This window comes from Morone saxatilis, unplaced genomic scaffold, assembly GCF_004916995.1.
Source record: "Morone saxatilis isolate NCDOM2014 unplaced genomic scaffold, NCSU_SB_2.0 Contig2, whole genome shotgun sequence".
NCBI lineage: Eukaryota > Metazoa > Chordata > Actinopteri > Moronidae > Morone > Morone saxatilis.
The window spans coordinates 9,093,534-9,110,081 of NW_023339762.1; the positions used below are offsets into that span (position 1 = coordinate 9,093,534).

At 38.1% G+C, this 16,548-nt stretch overlaps 2 protein-coding genes across 2 annotated transcripts in view; one reads left to right on the forward strand and one right to left on the reverse strand.

The window, feature by feature from the left end:
• wdr61 (WD repeat domain 61) overlaps positions 1-2,002 on the reverse strand; it is a 7,612-nt gene extending 5,610 nt beyond the window's left edge. The window contains exons 1-4 of the mRNA XM_035664683.1: positions 1,905-2,002; positions 1,542-1,589; positions 1,410-1,437; positions 581-686 (exon numbers count right to left, since the gene is read on the reverse strand). Of these exons, the coding sequence (XP_035520576.1) occupies positions 581-686; positions 1,410-1,437; positions 1,542-1,553 (146 nt within the window). The 5' untranslated portion in view covers positions 1,554-1,589; positions 1,905-2,002. The remainder of the gene's footprint in view (positions 1-580; positions 687-1,409; positions 1,438-1,541; positions 1,590-1,904) is intronic.
• Positions 2,003-5,367: 3,365 nt separating this feature from the next.
• crabp1a (cellular retinoic acid binding protein 1a) overlaps positions 5,368-16,548 on the forward strand; it is a gene marked incomplete at its 5' end in the record, with an annotated part of 18,992 nt that continues 7,811 nt past the window's right edge. Inside the window, 2 exon segments of the mRNA XM_035665195.1 lie at positions 5,368-5,644; positions 9,349-9,527. Of these exon segments, the coding sequence (XP_035521088.1) occupies positions 5,575-5,644; positions 9,349-9,527 (249 nt within the window).

Below are 16,548 nucleotides of genomic sequence, written 5' to 3' on the forward strand. Positions count from 1 at the left end.
ATACCCTCAGTAGTTATAATCAATACCCTCAGTGGTTATAATCAATACCCTCAGTGGTTATAATCAATACCCTCAGTGGTTATAATCAATACCCTCGCTGCCAACAGTCAAACTCAGTTAACTGGATTTCCAGATGTGTCACTTTAATTCTTACAGAACTTCTTATGGAGAGCTGTTTTGAAGTGAACTTCAGACTAAAGACTCTAAATCTCTGAAGTCCCTGAGAATGACTGTGCATATGATCGATGACAGTGTTTTATTTTATTATTTTTTTATATAGTCTTTAAAAATATAGATGTCTCAAACCCCTTTTGGTATAAAATATGAATTTATTATATTTGTCTATTTTTGTACATAATCATTTCACTGTTTCTTCAATCATACTGATGATTTTTGTTTTCTATTAAAAATATATTTTTTTAAAACATAATAAATAAATCGGTAAAACAACTAATGATAGTTAGGAAAGAAGAAAAAATAAATACAATATTGGGCAAGAAAACAACATCAGCAAGACAATTGACAAATGTCAGAATTAAGTGGTATCGTCACGAGGAGTATTGTTAAAAAACACACTCACCATTTCCAGACTTTCACCATATCATCTAGAGAGCCAGTGACAATAGTTTCCGTCCCATCCGCCTCACTTTTACCCCACGCTGCTGTCCAGATAGCGTCATCGTGTGCTGAGAGGAAACAAGCACAGGTTGAAACTCTGTGTCCGTATAAATAAGCCAGACTGATGGCTGATTCTTTTTAAAAGATAAGTCTGGAATTACTCTATATTTTTGTTCTTGACGACACAAAAAACAATGACTATGACTCTGAATAATCTCTGACTTCCCTCCTCTGTCTGTGGTTCTGAGCTGCAGGCCCATTTGTTTCTACTGAACATGTATATCTTTAAAAACAGATCATGGGAATAACTTAAGTAATAATGGAGCTCTATGGCAAAGAGGAATAAGTGAATCCTGATGTGGCTGTACAGACAATAACTGATGGTAGAAAGTAGTCTTTACAGTTTAATATATTATCACTACCATATACTTTATCCTTCTTGCAATTACTCACCTTATTAACAACCAACAACAAACAGAAAAGACAGGAAAAGAGCTGAGAGCTGACCAGAAAGCTGTGTCATAGTATGACAGGGTACAAAATAACATCAACAATTATCTTTCTTTCTTCAGTTGATATATTATAATAATAAGCTGTAGCTTGAACCTTTATTTCTGTCATGATCGTGGTTGTTTTCAACTGTGGCATTGCCCTAATGACTGCCTTGATTTTTTATATATAGTTTATTGTCTCTATTGTTGATTGCAGACTAAAATAACTGTCAATTCAAGTCAGTATCGATGTGATTTATAGTTATACAGTGAGATCAGTTGACCCATTATGGTACTCACCGTGCTCCTGCTTGAAAAGGATGCTGTACTGAAATCAAAGCACAAGCTTACAGTTCATCTTTCACCAAGAAAACAAACAAAATGAGGTCAACATTGAGCGGAAATATGAGGCCATTTAAATGTGATGCTTACTTGTGTGCTCATTGTTTTCCCTCTGAGAGCCAGCTAGATTCTTTTAACCTGAAACACAACATGAATGTGTGTAAGAGAGAGATTCAGTATAACAGTGTGCAGCTGTACAGTTACCGGGAGAACAGACGGATGAAGAACAAGCTCTGTGTAACACCAACAACCCCGTATGTGTGTGGATCTACAGATGGATGCTGCTGCAGTCCCTCGGCTCTGAGCAGCAGCAGTAGTTATTGCAGCAGTTGAAACAAAGTGCAGTTTTCGCTTTTAACAGTTTCCAGATTATCAGCTGATCATCCGTTTTAGCTCACTTCCTGTATTGGCAGGTTATTCATTCGTTATATCGTTAAATGTACACCCACGTACCTTTAAATCTCCAAATAAGATGTTTTATTCAATGTCTGAAGCTCGGTGATTTACATGTGAGACGCCATGACAACATTTGTCGTAACTTCCGGTTTCGGTCTTCTTCTTTTGTTACAAAACAGTTGGCGGATGACGTACGGGACTCACTACCGCCACCAGCGGAACCGTGGTGGAAATGCGCCTCTACAGCGACTGGACCAAGCTACTAGAGGTGAACAAGATACTCTATTTGAAACTATTCGTTTTGTTTATTTTAAAAACCTTGCAACGCATTCATTTAATATACGTTTGATTTAATAAAGCTGTTAATAGTTATTATGGTAATATATATAGAATATATTATTATTATTATTATTATTATTATTATTATTATTATATATATATTATATAGAATAAGTCAGTTTGATGGGTGTGAGGGAGAATCAAATGGGCATGGCAACAACACTTGATGACAGCGAAGAATCCAGTCAACAAGTATAAACAACAAGCAAATGTTGTTGGTTTAAATGAAATAATGAAATAGGTTTATAATCATTAATTAATTAATTAATTAATTAATTTTCAGGGACTACGGTAAGACAGAGAAGACAGAACTGTAATTATCCTGTAATATTCCCAGTTGTTTGATTAAGTGTTTAAGGTACCCAGAAAACCAAAACATGATCAGCATTTGACTTTAGATGAGACTTTAGGATGTGCGGCCTGTCTTTACTACAGTAATAATGGCTTCAAGTAAAACCTCTATGGTGCAGAGAGAAAGGCAAACCTGAGCCTGAAGATAATATTCTTATATTTTGACAGTTGCTGCCGCAGCACTCTAAGCTCTGCAGCCTCAAAAAACAGTCAAGATAAAGTTTCAAGAGAATATTTCCAAGTTGAGGAAAGCAAATACAGCAGAGAGAGAGAGAGAGAGAGAGGGAGAAAGCCCCAAAATGATCACTTGTAAGTCCAGTCTCTTAATGTAAACGTGTAAATAATATTTTTCAGTGTTTAGGATATAATTAATTAACAGTTAAAACTTCACTAAAACACACAATAATGTAGTTGTATGTAGATATAAGGACAGTCTAATTCCCAGAGCATCAAATACTGACGCTTTGCATCCCTGAGAATGAGATTCAACACTCAACTATCTTTCCTGGCTCTGACCTGATGTTTTCATTCTTACAAATGCCATCAGGAGTACTAGGAGCAGCCAGAGAATCTGATTTTTTTTCACAGATTGAAATCTTCAGCATCCCTTAAGTGCAAAGAAGAAATGGTGGCTGCGAAATGCACCCAAAATGCTTTTTAGAGCAAGTGTATGGTTTGTCCCTTCTGGACTATAGAAACATGGTGGTTCAACATGGTGGACACTAGGCAACCTACAGCATATGCAGATAAAAAAGGCCCCTTCTAAGATAAAAAAAAAAAACATAATGATTCCTATATTCAGGTGATTATACACTAAAGAAAACACATCTATGAATATTATGTTCAATTTCTGCCAATAGATCCTCCTAAATGTTTCACACTGGACCTTTAGAGTCGCTGCTGTTTTGTTCTCCATTTACAGTAAAACATACTGTCTGGAAACGCTAAACAGGTTCTGAACTGTTCCTTTTTCAAGATGACTGTTTCACGGCCAGATTAATTGTTTTCTGTGAGCATGTGAACCACCTGTAGAACTTCTTTCTCAGTTTTTAAATGCTTGATCCAAATGCTGTTTTTCAGTAATGTTATTGTACTTTTTCTTACATGTTAGTGAGGGTGGAAAAATTCCAAATCTGAAATCTGGATCTTTTCTTGCAGCCTTGACTTTGGTTTCTCCGACAGGCATGTGTATTTTTCCTTCTGTTGGTTCTGCAGGCAGTAATGATCATAGAACTGCTATTTTCAGCCAGTGATTCATTCGTATTTTCAGGGCAATAATGATGGTGGGTAATGAACCTCATGTAATGGCATCAGCTGCAGCATGCTGGAAGGAGAGCAGGACTTCTGATGTCTTTATCTTTGATATGACAAAATAAAAGCTTTGTCCTGTCCTGCACAAAACAATAACAATAATAATAATATTACTAATACTAACTTTACTAATACTAATACTCTTTCTTAGGTGCACAGAAGCACCTCTGAGACTCTGCTCTGTCATTTAAGCATGACACCAACATGAAATATAACTGTAAGAAGTCTTTAAAAGTGTCAGCTCCTTATGTAATTGTCATTTTCCCTCTTATGGCTTTTAAATTATCGGTCTAGCCTGATTATGGGATTTTGTCTTGGCAGACTGTGTCAATGGAAAAAATGACTAATCGAGAATAAAAAAGTAGTAACTTTTAAGCTGAGGTGTCTCTTTCTAAGAGGGTTTGAGTCATTTAAATTCCTCTTTTGGAAACTACTACACTTTTTTTCAACCTTCTTAAAGAATGAATTGTAAAGTGTTTAAATTTAGATAAGCGCATTATATAATGTCTGACCATTAACCAGTTGTGTTTTAGGTGCTGATCCTCAGCAAACAAGCATGCATACATACCATGTGGTGTAAGTGGTGTAATAACGGTCAACTTCATCTTAAAGTTATTTTCCCTTTCCCCCAATATTTCCTTTTCCCCCACATTTACCGTAGCTGTAAAAATATGCATACTCAATTGTTAAGATCTATAATTTCTAGAAGCCACTGATAATTGAACACCTTCTGAATACTTTCTTAACATAATATAGTACATTAAAATAACACAACAACAGTATAGTATGTTTATTTGACAGTTATCAGCAATCAGCAGACAAACCTGTAACTGAGCCTGATCTGTTGTCTCTGGTCTGTGGGACACATTAAGAGAGAGACTCTCTTAATGTGTCCCACTGTCAGATTATAGCAATGCTCAGCTTCACTTTGTTACACTTTGATATTCATAATCTTTCGTTTCTGGTCATGTAGCTCACTTGGGGTGGTCTGAGGGTGAAACACTTGCTCAAGGGCACCTCAGCTGTAGTTATCTTACAGCACGACCTGCTAATTAGCACTGCGGCTCATGTATCCACTTTACATAAGAGTGCAGACTAATACATTATTAATACATGATTAATACAATACAATAATAAATATATAATTCCTTGTTAAAGCCTGGGGGGGGGGCAATAAGAATGGTATACAAAGTGGTTTGATTTAAAAAAAAAAAAAAAAAGCTTTTTAAACCATCGTGCCAAAAGATGTCAAGAGAAAGTCAACCTCCACATAAAAAAACTATTCATAATCATGTCATCGCCAAACTGAAGCACTATAAATATGCTCTAAAAGAACAATTTTAGTCACTATACTCCCCAGAGAAAGCAGACAGTCTTCTTCTACGGTATTAATGGGACAGAGCTTTCAGGGGGAGGGACCTCCTCTGACTCCCATTAAAGACAGTAGCTATAAAGGAGCAAAAGACAAGGTTGCAGCCAGCACTCTGAGACGCACCGACGAAGCAAGAGTGTGTGAAGGAAAAAAAAAATATATATATATATAAAGGAAACCCAGAGAAACACTTGCGTGTGAGAGTGTGTACGGGAGGTTGAGCCCAGAGCAGAGGAGACAGGAGCACAGGGAAGAAGGAGGAGGGTGAGAAAGAGTCAAAGAGGAGAGAGGGAGAGAGGCATCAGAACGTGGAACAGGTTCTTTCGGCAGCCCTTGCACTCAGCCTAAGCAGACATGCCTAACTTTGCTGGCACCTGGAAGATGAAGAAGAGTGAGAATTTTGATGAACTTCTCAAAGCCCTGGGTAAGCCCTCTCCTGTCTCCTTTCCCCTCTCTCCTCTCCCTCCTCAATAGCCTGAGCTACATCCCTGCATGAGGTTGACTATCCATCATGTCCATATAGAAAAAGGCTTTTCTTGTTCTTTGAGAATGGTTCCCGATTTCCAACAACATCGTATTGTTCAGAGAAGCTCCCTAGGAAAAGAAGGCAGAGATCTACCGGGAGATGCTGCCGAAGGGAAATCCCTCGGCTTTACAGGAGATATGAAGCACTGGATGCTGAATTCCAGCCTAAACAGACGTGGTATTGTTACATGAAGAGAGGAGGGGGGCACAACATTATTCATGTTAAGCATTTAAGTAGGGCATGCATTAGCAATGCCAGGGGAGGTCTCTGGAGCCCAGTGTTATTCTCTTGTGTCCTATCTTTTTTCATTCTTTCTCACCCGTCTTAGTCTTAACTGATGATTGTGATGGTTTAGATTTGGACCAGTTTAACTGGGTCATTCAATTGTGTTGCAGTGTTTTTCGTCACGCCGGGACTGCTGAAACAGACAGGACACAGCAAAAGGTTGTTTGTCCTTAGAATAATGTAGAAATCTTTAGGGACGAGTCCCAATGTGAGTGTGTGGAGCTGCTTCAACAACTGTCCTGGAACTACTGACACCAAACTGAATTACAATTAGAACTTTTTGGACATGAATGGTCCCTGTTTTACCTCAAATTGGTTGAAAAAGTTGAAACAGTTTTGCACAATTGACAGTCTAGTTGTTTGTGCATCACTTCAGCACTTAACAGTGCTTATGAAAGAGAAGTCGAGAGCATATTTGGCTCTGGTTGTAATCTCTCTATAAATACCCCACCCTACTACTGCTCAGTTTATTATTTTAAAGGATAAGGCTGGTGATATTGTACATACATTTCTTATTGTCCACAAATCTAATTAAAAACAAAAAAACAAACCCAACCATGAAATTATCCAACAAGTATTGCCATTGTAGTCTGATGTACTGTAGCTCACATTGCTCCTCTGTCCCATAGAGCTTTATGATGAACCTGGGAACTCTAGTCTATTTAAAATCAACCCTAAATACACCATCCTGCTAAATACCAAATGTGTATTAATCCACAGCTCTAAATAGTCCCCAGGAAACGCATTATTTACTCTAAACTGAGTAACATTTTCTAAAAAACTACAGTGCCCAGCTGGTTTAGGGCATTACTAAACCTTTAAAAGAAATAGTGTATGACCTGTTATTAAAGACTTCAGTAGGAATGAATGGGCTTGTAGTACAGACTGAGTGAGGAAGACAGAGAGTATCAAGATACAGACTAATGCATTATTGGTTTTGGTCTTTTCATAGGATTTTTGACAATATGAAAAATTTAGATTCATGTCAATCTTATTCTTTAATCAGCAGTTCTCTTTAAGGCCATAAAAATCATCCAAAGACCCAAATAAAACATATTTAATCTGAAAGTTGGTAAAATTGTTCAGTTTTGATTCATTTTGGTTCACAAAAGAATTTTCACCAAAAATTCAACATCTTTCCTTCCAATGTCTAGCTTTAACCTAAGGTCCATAAGGCAACTATCCCTCCAATTGTTGTCCAAGAAGAAATCTGTCACTCTCCGAGCTAAGCACTACATCCATTAATGAACACATTAACTACATCTGCCGGAGCAGATCACTCGTTTGCTCTTACATAAGGGCATGGTCAGTGGAGAGCTGCGATGGGCAAGTACTTTGGATTCCAGGACTGCCACTTTCCATCAACATCTTTATAATTATAAGTTGGGGTTTCCCGACAGTAGGAGGGGATTGTTATATACAGGGTGCAGATAGCAGAGGAACTTGCTGAGTGAACAGAGCTGTACGAATTGATCAGACTCACAGTTTGGTAATTGATAGCAGGCATGTGTGTCTGCACCTCATCAAAGAATGTAAAAATACTGTACACTTTATGTACAATTTAACTACTTAGCCAAATGTGGATTCTTTTAAAGACTTGTCTGAGTTAACAGGGACTCAAGTTAAGAAATGCAAAAATATTACCAAGATAGGAAAACTAGGAACTGAAGTTTAAATCTGAGCATTGGGATCAGCAGAAACCTTGTTCAGTTAGTAGGAAATTGTGTGAGCTCTCTCCACCTTCTCCTAAGTTTCTGTAAGAACATGAACTCCTTACTGTTGTAATTATGGTTGTCCAGAAGCTGAAGCTTATTGTCCATTTATTATTATATTTTGTGAACATTTCAAAAAAGAGACAGACTGCTTTCCTCACTGAAGCTCATACATATTTAATGTTATAAAAACACATGGCGTGATCCCTCAGATCATGGGTGGGGTCGGGCATAAACTGTGAAATTAATATGTTTTTTTGCCTGGGTGTTGACCAAGTAACACCGTAGTGGGGTTTGGGGTGAGAAGGATCTCTCAAAACTAATTAGGGCTGAAGTTTTACAAACGGATTTAATTGATCTGGTATGCAAAAATATTCTTTCTTTTCATTTGTTATTTTATTTTGTGGTGGTAGGAGAGGCCAGTAAAATAAAAGATCCAGGACTTTGGCAGGACATAAAGACAGATGGCCTTGCAGTGTCAAACTGGGCGTGACAAAGTGTTGTCCGGGCAGTGCCACACATAGGATCCCCACTCTTACAGTCACCAGACAAAAGGAGATCCAGCACCCAACATCCTCGGGAGTTCACTTTTTTCCTTGGACATGGCCGAGTAATCCCTAACACAGACTTCAGTGCCAAAATTCCACAAATTTCTCTCAGTTTTGAGAAATAGTGGAGGTTTCTGTCAAAGCCACAGGGCATTTATTGTGTTTTTGCTCTGAAACATATACATTTCTGTCATTCTTGGTTAAAATCTAGGCTTGGAGATGTTCCCCATACACCGAAATACGAGCAGACATGCAGCCAGCATGTGCCTCTATATTTAAGGTCCAGAGTCTGATAGAAGCTGGCATGAGGGCATGGAGAGGTCTAAATCTGGGTGGGGTCGGGGGTAAGGCAGGAGGCAAAGACAACAGAACCTACTGGAAGATGTTTTACTACAAATGTTAGCACCAACAGAGCAAAAAGAGGCTAATGACAAAGATCGCATCTCTTTCTTTGTCAGTTTTGTGCTGATTTGTGTCTTTCACGTTCACACTCACGTGGACATTTGATTTTGTTGTAACAAAAAAAGTCATAATTATATTCTCATTACTAAGATGACGCCACTTTTGCATGTTTTATCTTGCATGTGTCAGCTTTTCATTACCTAGCAGAGATCAACCTTTAGCCTATTTCTTTGCTGTCTCTTACACCTGTCGCTCATGATTAAAGTAGTTTTTTGGGGACATTCAGCGATCTGTGACTCTTGTTCAGTCACAGAGGAGTAAGAAGGTCCTTTAATGTCGGCCTCTAATGAACACAAAATCCTTTACCCTGTACTAGTGAACCAATTAGAACAGATACTGCATTTCTGATAAAGTGAGGAAGTATCATAATGGACATTACTGTAATTAAGTATAATAACAATAATTGTTGTTCAATCATCATCAATCATTTTCAGCTGCCATAAAAATCTTGCTTAATAATCTTGCTTAATAATCAACAACCTTCAAACATCCCTGTACATTTGTACAATGAAGCATCCCAACAATTTATTCTTGTTAAAATGGTGAAGCTGACCGTTTCCTCTTGTTGTTCTGGCACTGCATTGTTCCTGCTCAGGAGTTAACACCATGCTGAGGAAGGTGGCTGTGGCTGCAGCCTCCAACCCCCACGTGGAGATCCGTCAGGATGGTGAACAGTTCTACATCAAAACATCCACCAGTGTGCGCACCACCGAGATCAACTTCCACATTGGCGAAGAATTTGATGAGGAGACAGTGGATGGCCGAAAGTGTAAGGTAAATGAGTATTGCAAAGTCATATATTTGAAATAAGGCACACTCATACTGAGTTGGTTAATAACTCTAGCGTAGAATGGGAGTAAAACTTTCTTTAAGTTTGCAAGTTTTACCTCTTCAACAACAAACCATGTATACTTTTATTTATATGTGTATACAAGTTTTTAATGCATTTACTGTTTTACATTTTCTTATTTATTTTACCTGCTATTCTGTTTGTTTCCATTTTTTCTGTATAATATGAAAATCTATGAACAGATTATTTAAAGACTATTTCAGTTGTAATGCCAAAGCTATGTTGTGCAGAAATAGATGGAAAGAAATGGCTGCCTGGAATGGCACAAAATATATAAAATTCTAAGCACAACAGGATTGTTTCCACATTTTTTACTTGTGATCTTAAGTAGAAGATACTTGTAATGGGGTAAAGTATGCAAAACCACTGGTGTGGTATGTGGAAATGTTCATATCCCCTTTATCCTTACCTACATGAACATTTCACTTAACATTTCATCGCAATGTCATAGTGCCCTCCTGTTATCACTTTTCTAAAGCTCATGGCATGTTCTTAAACCTTTAGCACAGTCCTTTTCTATATTGTGGGGACTCGGCTCCCATATGGGGACAAATTTGGAGTCTCCTGAAGGTTGATGTGGATTACTGTTATATTAGGGCAATTATTAAGTTAAGTTTAGTTTAAGTGTTGGGGTTAGGTATACAATGGTCTCCCAAAACAAAATGGTGTGTTTGTGTGTGTGTTCACGAATTCAACCCCATCTGGTGACAAAAAACAGTTTCCATAATTTCAGCTGTTAAATTTTAGGGTTACGTTTTTAATTAAGATTAAGATTATGGTTGTGGTTAATATTGGGATAAGGGATGTTGTAGTTATGGTTAAAGTTAGCATAAGCTTCAGGGAAATTGATGTGTTATGGTATTATGGCTGTTGCCATGTTTTTTCTTTTTTGTTTTTGTTTAGCCAGCGATGGTGACATACTGTGAGTTGAGCTGTGCTTACTTACTACCATAAAGCATACCCTGCTTTATTGTCTGTCTTGTGCTAAATGGGACCATGATTTACAAAATGAACATCATGCTGTATGGAGAAGACGTGAAATTAGTGATTGAGATCATAAATTAATTAGGAAACTGTTCACTAAGCTAATAAATCAAGTGAGAAGTAGGGTCATTTTTCCATAAGACTATATTATTGGACTTTTTTTGCTGTCATTGGAGCTGCACTGTGCTGGCCATTATTTGTTTTATATTTATATTATAATCTGTATTTTCAGGGTATTCTCTGCATGTTTGTTGTGTGTATTAACTGTCATCAGAGCTATCTGCATGCTATTGTCTATTGTTGTTGAGGGTTGAATGAAAAATTAATACCTCCTTGCAGTTTCATTCATTGGTATCATCCTCACGTCTGTGCAGTTGGATTACAGGCAGCTTGAGTTGGGATGCGCGTTTCTCTCTGAACCTCTTTGGTCCCTGAGGGGGAATTCTCACATCCTGGTACACTGTCAGAGCTCCTGCACAGGTTTGAAAAGAAGGCAAAGACATGTATGCTCATGTATATTTTATTTTTCAGAAACATCAAGGTCTTCTCAAATCTTGGAACTCATTACAAATTCTGCTCAAAAAGTGAAACTTTTTAATTGGGAAAGGGTATTCAAGCTCTGACATTAAGGCTGTGTTCTACATGCAATAAGAGTAAACTGGTTTCTTCGAGAAATCAGATATGATCTCAACACTGAGACATTCATCTGTGTAACATACACGTAATTTGTTCAACTAGATGGATGAGGAAGCTAGATTGCCTGATAATGTGTCAAGATATTACGATTCCCAAAGCTGACCTTCATCTGTGTTTTGAGTTTGTGTCAAAAATCCCCTTTGATATATGCTTTGTCCTTTTTATGTTACCTACAGTATATTTGTAGGGATATTTGTAGAACCAGAAGCAGTGTTTTTAGGTGGGACTATTACAGGGTTATTACACTGAAATTACTGTTATATAGACACATATAAACTTGCACATTTAAGCAGTTGTTTGTATTTGAAATTTGGGCCGACTAAGGAAATGTCATTTTTGTTATCAGTAACAATAAATTAGAAACTCACAGTCTGGGATGGTTTTGGTTCTTTTATGATCACGATTATTTAAGAATTTTACTTATACTCGATCATTAAAAATCTTTAAGGTCTCTTCTAACAGCTGTTGAAATTTACAATAAATCTCCATTTTGGAGTGAAGTACAATGTTTTAGGCAGCTGTAACATATTTAGGGATTCAGTGTCTTGTTAAAGGAAACACCAGCAGGACAGTTTCTCAAATTAGCATGCCACACCATCCATAAAGATGCAGATAATACGCTTAAGTTTGAGTGTGGTGCTGCAATATGCTCATCCATCTGTGTGTGCACACTTTTTATAAAGAAAACCAGGCTGCAGTGGCTGTTGCAGTGTAGCAGAGGAGAGCTGCGTAACAGATGCAGAATGAGGAGTTGTTGACGGTCACTATATAACGTATCAAGTTTATCTAACTACTGGATGAATTCGGAGTGTTATGGATGAGATTAGTCATATTTTTGAAAACACTCATTCTTTTTAAGAAAAGAAAATCATCTTTAACAAAAGAAATCCATTAAATGTTAATAACAGCGTTAATGTTGATCTATACAATTGCTTTATTCAATAACATTAACATGTGTAATTGAAGAGTTTAAATCATCATTCATTTAGAGTGTAATTCTGACCATTGAACACCATTTCAACTGGCACCCTGCTGAAGTGTCCTTGAGCAAGGCACTACATCTCTCCGATGCAGCAACTGGTGAACTGCTCTGACAAGACAAGCATTTTTTGACAAAAATAACCCTCATGTATTTCCAAAGCTTCTCTACCAAAAGGGCAGGACCGTTTCAGACTGTCCTCAAAAAATTCTTGGGCAACAGAAAGCAGTGATATTCATTCTTGTGGAGAGTAAAGGGAAATATGTACACCATTAAGTCAACAAAAGTCAGCCAAAAGCCTGAGAAATTGGAGATATGTATTTTCTGAAACCACAATGTCCTTTTGGGTATGTACACTACAGAATTTATTAAGGGTTTGATCTGTCTAGTACATCTATTAACATGCAAAATTGTATGTATATATCGACATAATGCTTGTAAAATGCCTAAACAGCATGCAACAGCTAACATCTAAAGTATATATTTTTGTCTTTACCTTTTATTTTATGGTTATAACTACATGTTGCAGCCAGGAAAAGCAGACATGACCTATTTCAGATCCCAGGAGACAGTGTAGCTCCTTCTGTCTGTGCCCTGGGGCATGCTGGGTACTGGGCAGGGCTAGACAGCTCTCAGTGTGGCTTTTGGCCACATGACGGATTTCTGCTATGAGGCTGACAAGGCGAGTTGTCATCACACATTTGCCACATCCACTTGTTTGGGTTTGAGCATCAGCATCACAGAATTTGTCTGCAAAAAATTGATTTGTTAATGGTACAGCGCAGTCAGAAGATATGAAGTGATATGTTTTTCATTTTTTTGTCTCTGTACTGCAGCACACTGGTGGGTTTACATTTCAATAGGTTACAGGGGTTTTAAGTTAGTGGTCCAAACTTGAAGTTGCATCCATATTTGGTGTTATTTGCCTCTAATTTCAGTACAATATGTAGCTTTTGATACTGTTGCATCATCTGTATCCTCTGTATCAAACCTGTAACCCTAATTAACACACAAACCTGATGAAGCATTTGTGAAAAAAGCTAGGGGTCAGATCATCTCCAAAACTGCAGCTCTTGTGGGGTGTTCCTAGTCTGCAGTAGTCAATACCTATCAAAAAAGAAAGAAAAAGCGAAAGTGAACTGGAGACAGGGTAACGGGCGGTCAAGGCCCGTTGATTCACGTGGGGAGCGAAGCCCGTGTGGTTTGATCCAACAGATGAGCAACTGTGGCTCAAACTGCTGAAAAATGTATGTGATAGCTTATCGGTGTACATTTGCCAGGTGGCCGGAAACACTACAAATGAATAATAATGTCACTCCAAAACTGCTGGATGTGTGGGTAGGCAACTGAATTGAACTTACTAACAAGTTCGCCATATCAACTTACGAAATACGAAATAACGTATCAGTGTCATTTCCAAAACCTCCTGCTTTATTTCTGGTCTGAATCAAAAAAGGTCGTTGTGGGGTGGAAAACCAAAACAATGAGCTGAAAGAAACTAAAACGCTTCATATAGCTAAGAGGAACTGCACAGTCAAGTGACAAGCGACATTCCTTACACTGCTCTTCTGATGTGGATGTAAACATCTGCATATTAAAGCTAAGAACCAGGACCTTACCGTCACAGTCATTGTTTCATTTCAAATCCAATGTGCTGGAGAGTACAGAGCCAACACAATATAAAAAAACAATGTCTGTCCTAATAATGTTTGACTGCCTGTTTGGTGATACATTATAAGAAGGGTGTAAAACATATACCTTAGTAATACTTAACTAATGAATGACTCATGATAATTTAATGCTTGAATTAATGCAGGATGTTTCATGAATTCCTGTTGTTCACCACTAACAAACGATCAAGTCACTGCAAATTTTTATTTTTAGTTCACACTATAGATTTTCAGTTAATGAATGTTAATACACAGTTACTTAATGCATGAATTGATATGCGACCAATTAGATGGATTCCTCTTACATAAAAGTTTCTTTCAGGACCTTACATTTTCCCTCTCTGATAGAAAAAAATCTATGAGAATAGACAAATTGGACCAAATGGTATTTTTTTGTTACATTTACAACATAGTGGACAGATTTTTTTGTTGTTGTTGTTTTTCCAAATTGAGTTTGTTTTGTTGAAAGCAGTTGATGACTGATCATTCTCCTCTAATTTGTTTTGTGTGCTAATCACAAAAAGTGATTGTTAGTGGTGATCAACAGGATACATCCTGCAATAATTCATACATTAAATCATCATTGGTTAAGTATTATAGTATAGGATTTGTACCCTTATTATAAAGTGTTACCGTTAGTAAAAAGAAAACAAGGAGGTGGCTCTGAGCAACAAGCACATTGTGCTCTTGTGTGGCAATCACATGCAAGAGTGAAGCTAAACCTGTAGGAGGCAGCGCCCACTGACACTGGCACATGTTCTGGAGGGGCGAGGGAGGGCAGTGTCGGGTGTTGGCGGACTCTCAGGTGGTGGTTGGCAGGAGAGCCCTAAGTGGGTTTTGGCTGAGGCCGGCTGCCCCTGTGGTTAAACGGATTACACGCTGATCTGTGCCTGGCAAAGAGCAGAGGGCTGATTAACACCGCCACAAGGTTAAAAAGCCCCAGTTAATCTGCGTGAGTGCGGTGGGATTAGACAGTCTCTTCTCACTTCCAGGAGGAGAAAGTGATAAGGTGCTTCCTGTCAGTCTCAGAGACAACAGAGGAACAGACACCAGATGGGCTGCACTGCAGAGTGGAGGTCATAATGAGGCGATTATGTACCTGATCAGATGGATGGACGTGTTTAGGTGGAAAAAGCTCTAAGATAAACATGAGCATGAGTTTTTTCTACCTTGTGCAGCTGAGGTTGGGTTTGCTGAATAATACGTTTTAGAATAATAAAAAGTCTGTGGCGCAACAATATTTTCATTTGAACACATATGCTTCATTTCCCGGTGTGCAAAAAAAAGTCACTTCTAGGCAAAAAGACAAATAGAGTCTTTTAACCCAGCTGGTTGCTATAGAGACAGACTTTTAGTATCAGTCACCTGCCCTAGGGCAACATGGAGAGGTAAAGTGAGCAGAGTAAGGATCAGGAACCAAGCCTGTCTGATTGCCAGAATGACAAAAATAACAGATGTGGCATCCACTAAAGAGTGTCACCATATAATGATACAAGGACAACATGGCATTTATTATTGTATTTCCAAATGATGGTGTATACCCTGACAGGTGATCCTGTAATGTAATCGGTGAAGCTCAGCAGCCTTGTGCAGGTTTGGGGTAAACGGATAAAAGTGGGAATGTATTTCCAGAACAGACAGGGCCTCGTGTGGCTGCGACTGGAGTGTGATTTCTTAGCTTTTGACAGTGGATCATTTAGCATGGGGAGGCAGGAACAGGCCTGTGGCGGATGACAGGCAAATCAAAAATCTGTTGAGAGAGAAGAGAGGGAAGACTGATTATTTTGGACTCATTCTAATATACACTGAGGGCTGAATATTGGGTTTGGGATTTGCAGCCTCATTTGTAAAATCTGTCTTATTACTTTCAAGGCTGAAAAATTCTTTGTCATTCTGTCTGCTCCTCATATCGATTTGTAATCACAATCTCAAAATTAAAGGCAATTTAACAATAGATAGTCTGTAGAGGAACATGGGCATAGCAGCTGTGACGTCACCCATTGTTTTCTGCTGAGACATATTTTAAGTTATAATCCTGGTTGATTCGGTGGCACGTGTGGTTGTACAAAAGTGTCTTTTGTACTAATACTACTCCAGAGAGTATAAAGTTATCAGGGATTTATTAAAGGAGCTGGATACTTAGCCTTGCTGCCAATTTGCCCCAGTAGTCAGTTGTGATACTGCAACAAAAAAGTACCCCCCCCATGGACTATCATTTTACAAGAGAAATCTGTAAAACTGAAAACTGAACTGCAAACAGGGTCAATTATTAGTCCCAGTATTATGGGTCCCAATGTAGAGTCTGGAGCAGGAGAAACACTAATGCACATGTGAAGCTGTTGGCAAAACACAGAAGCAAACTTGGAAACTACAAATCTTTTTTGGCCTATGCACAGCAGTTTTCATCCCCATGAGTTCTTATAATACATGCATGAAAGTTACGTGTATATCGACCACTGCGGACAGCAAACATTGTCTGTCACTGTGTAATCTTTGATATTGCCACTTGGAGTTACCGTTCAATTTTCAATACGAGGATTTTCTTATCCTTAAAGGTCCAGTGTGTAACCTTTAGGAGGATCTATTGGTAGAAATGGACTATAATATTCATAGGTA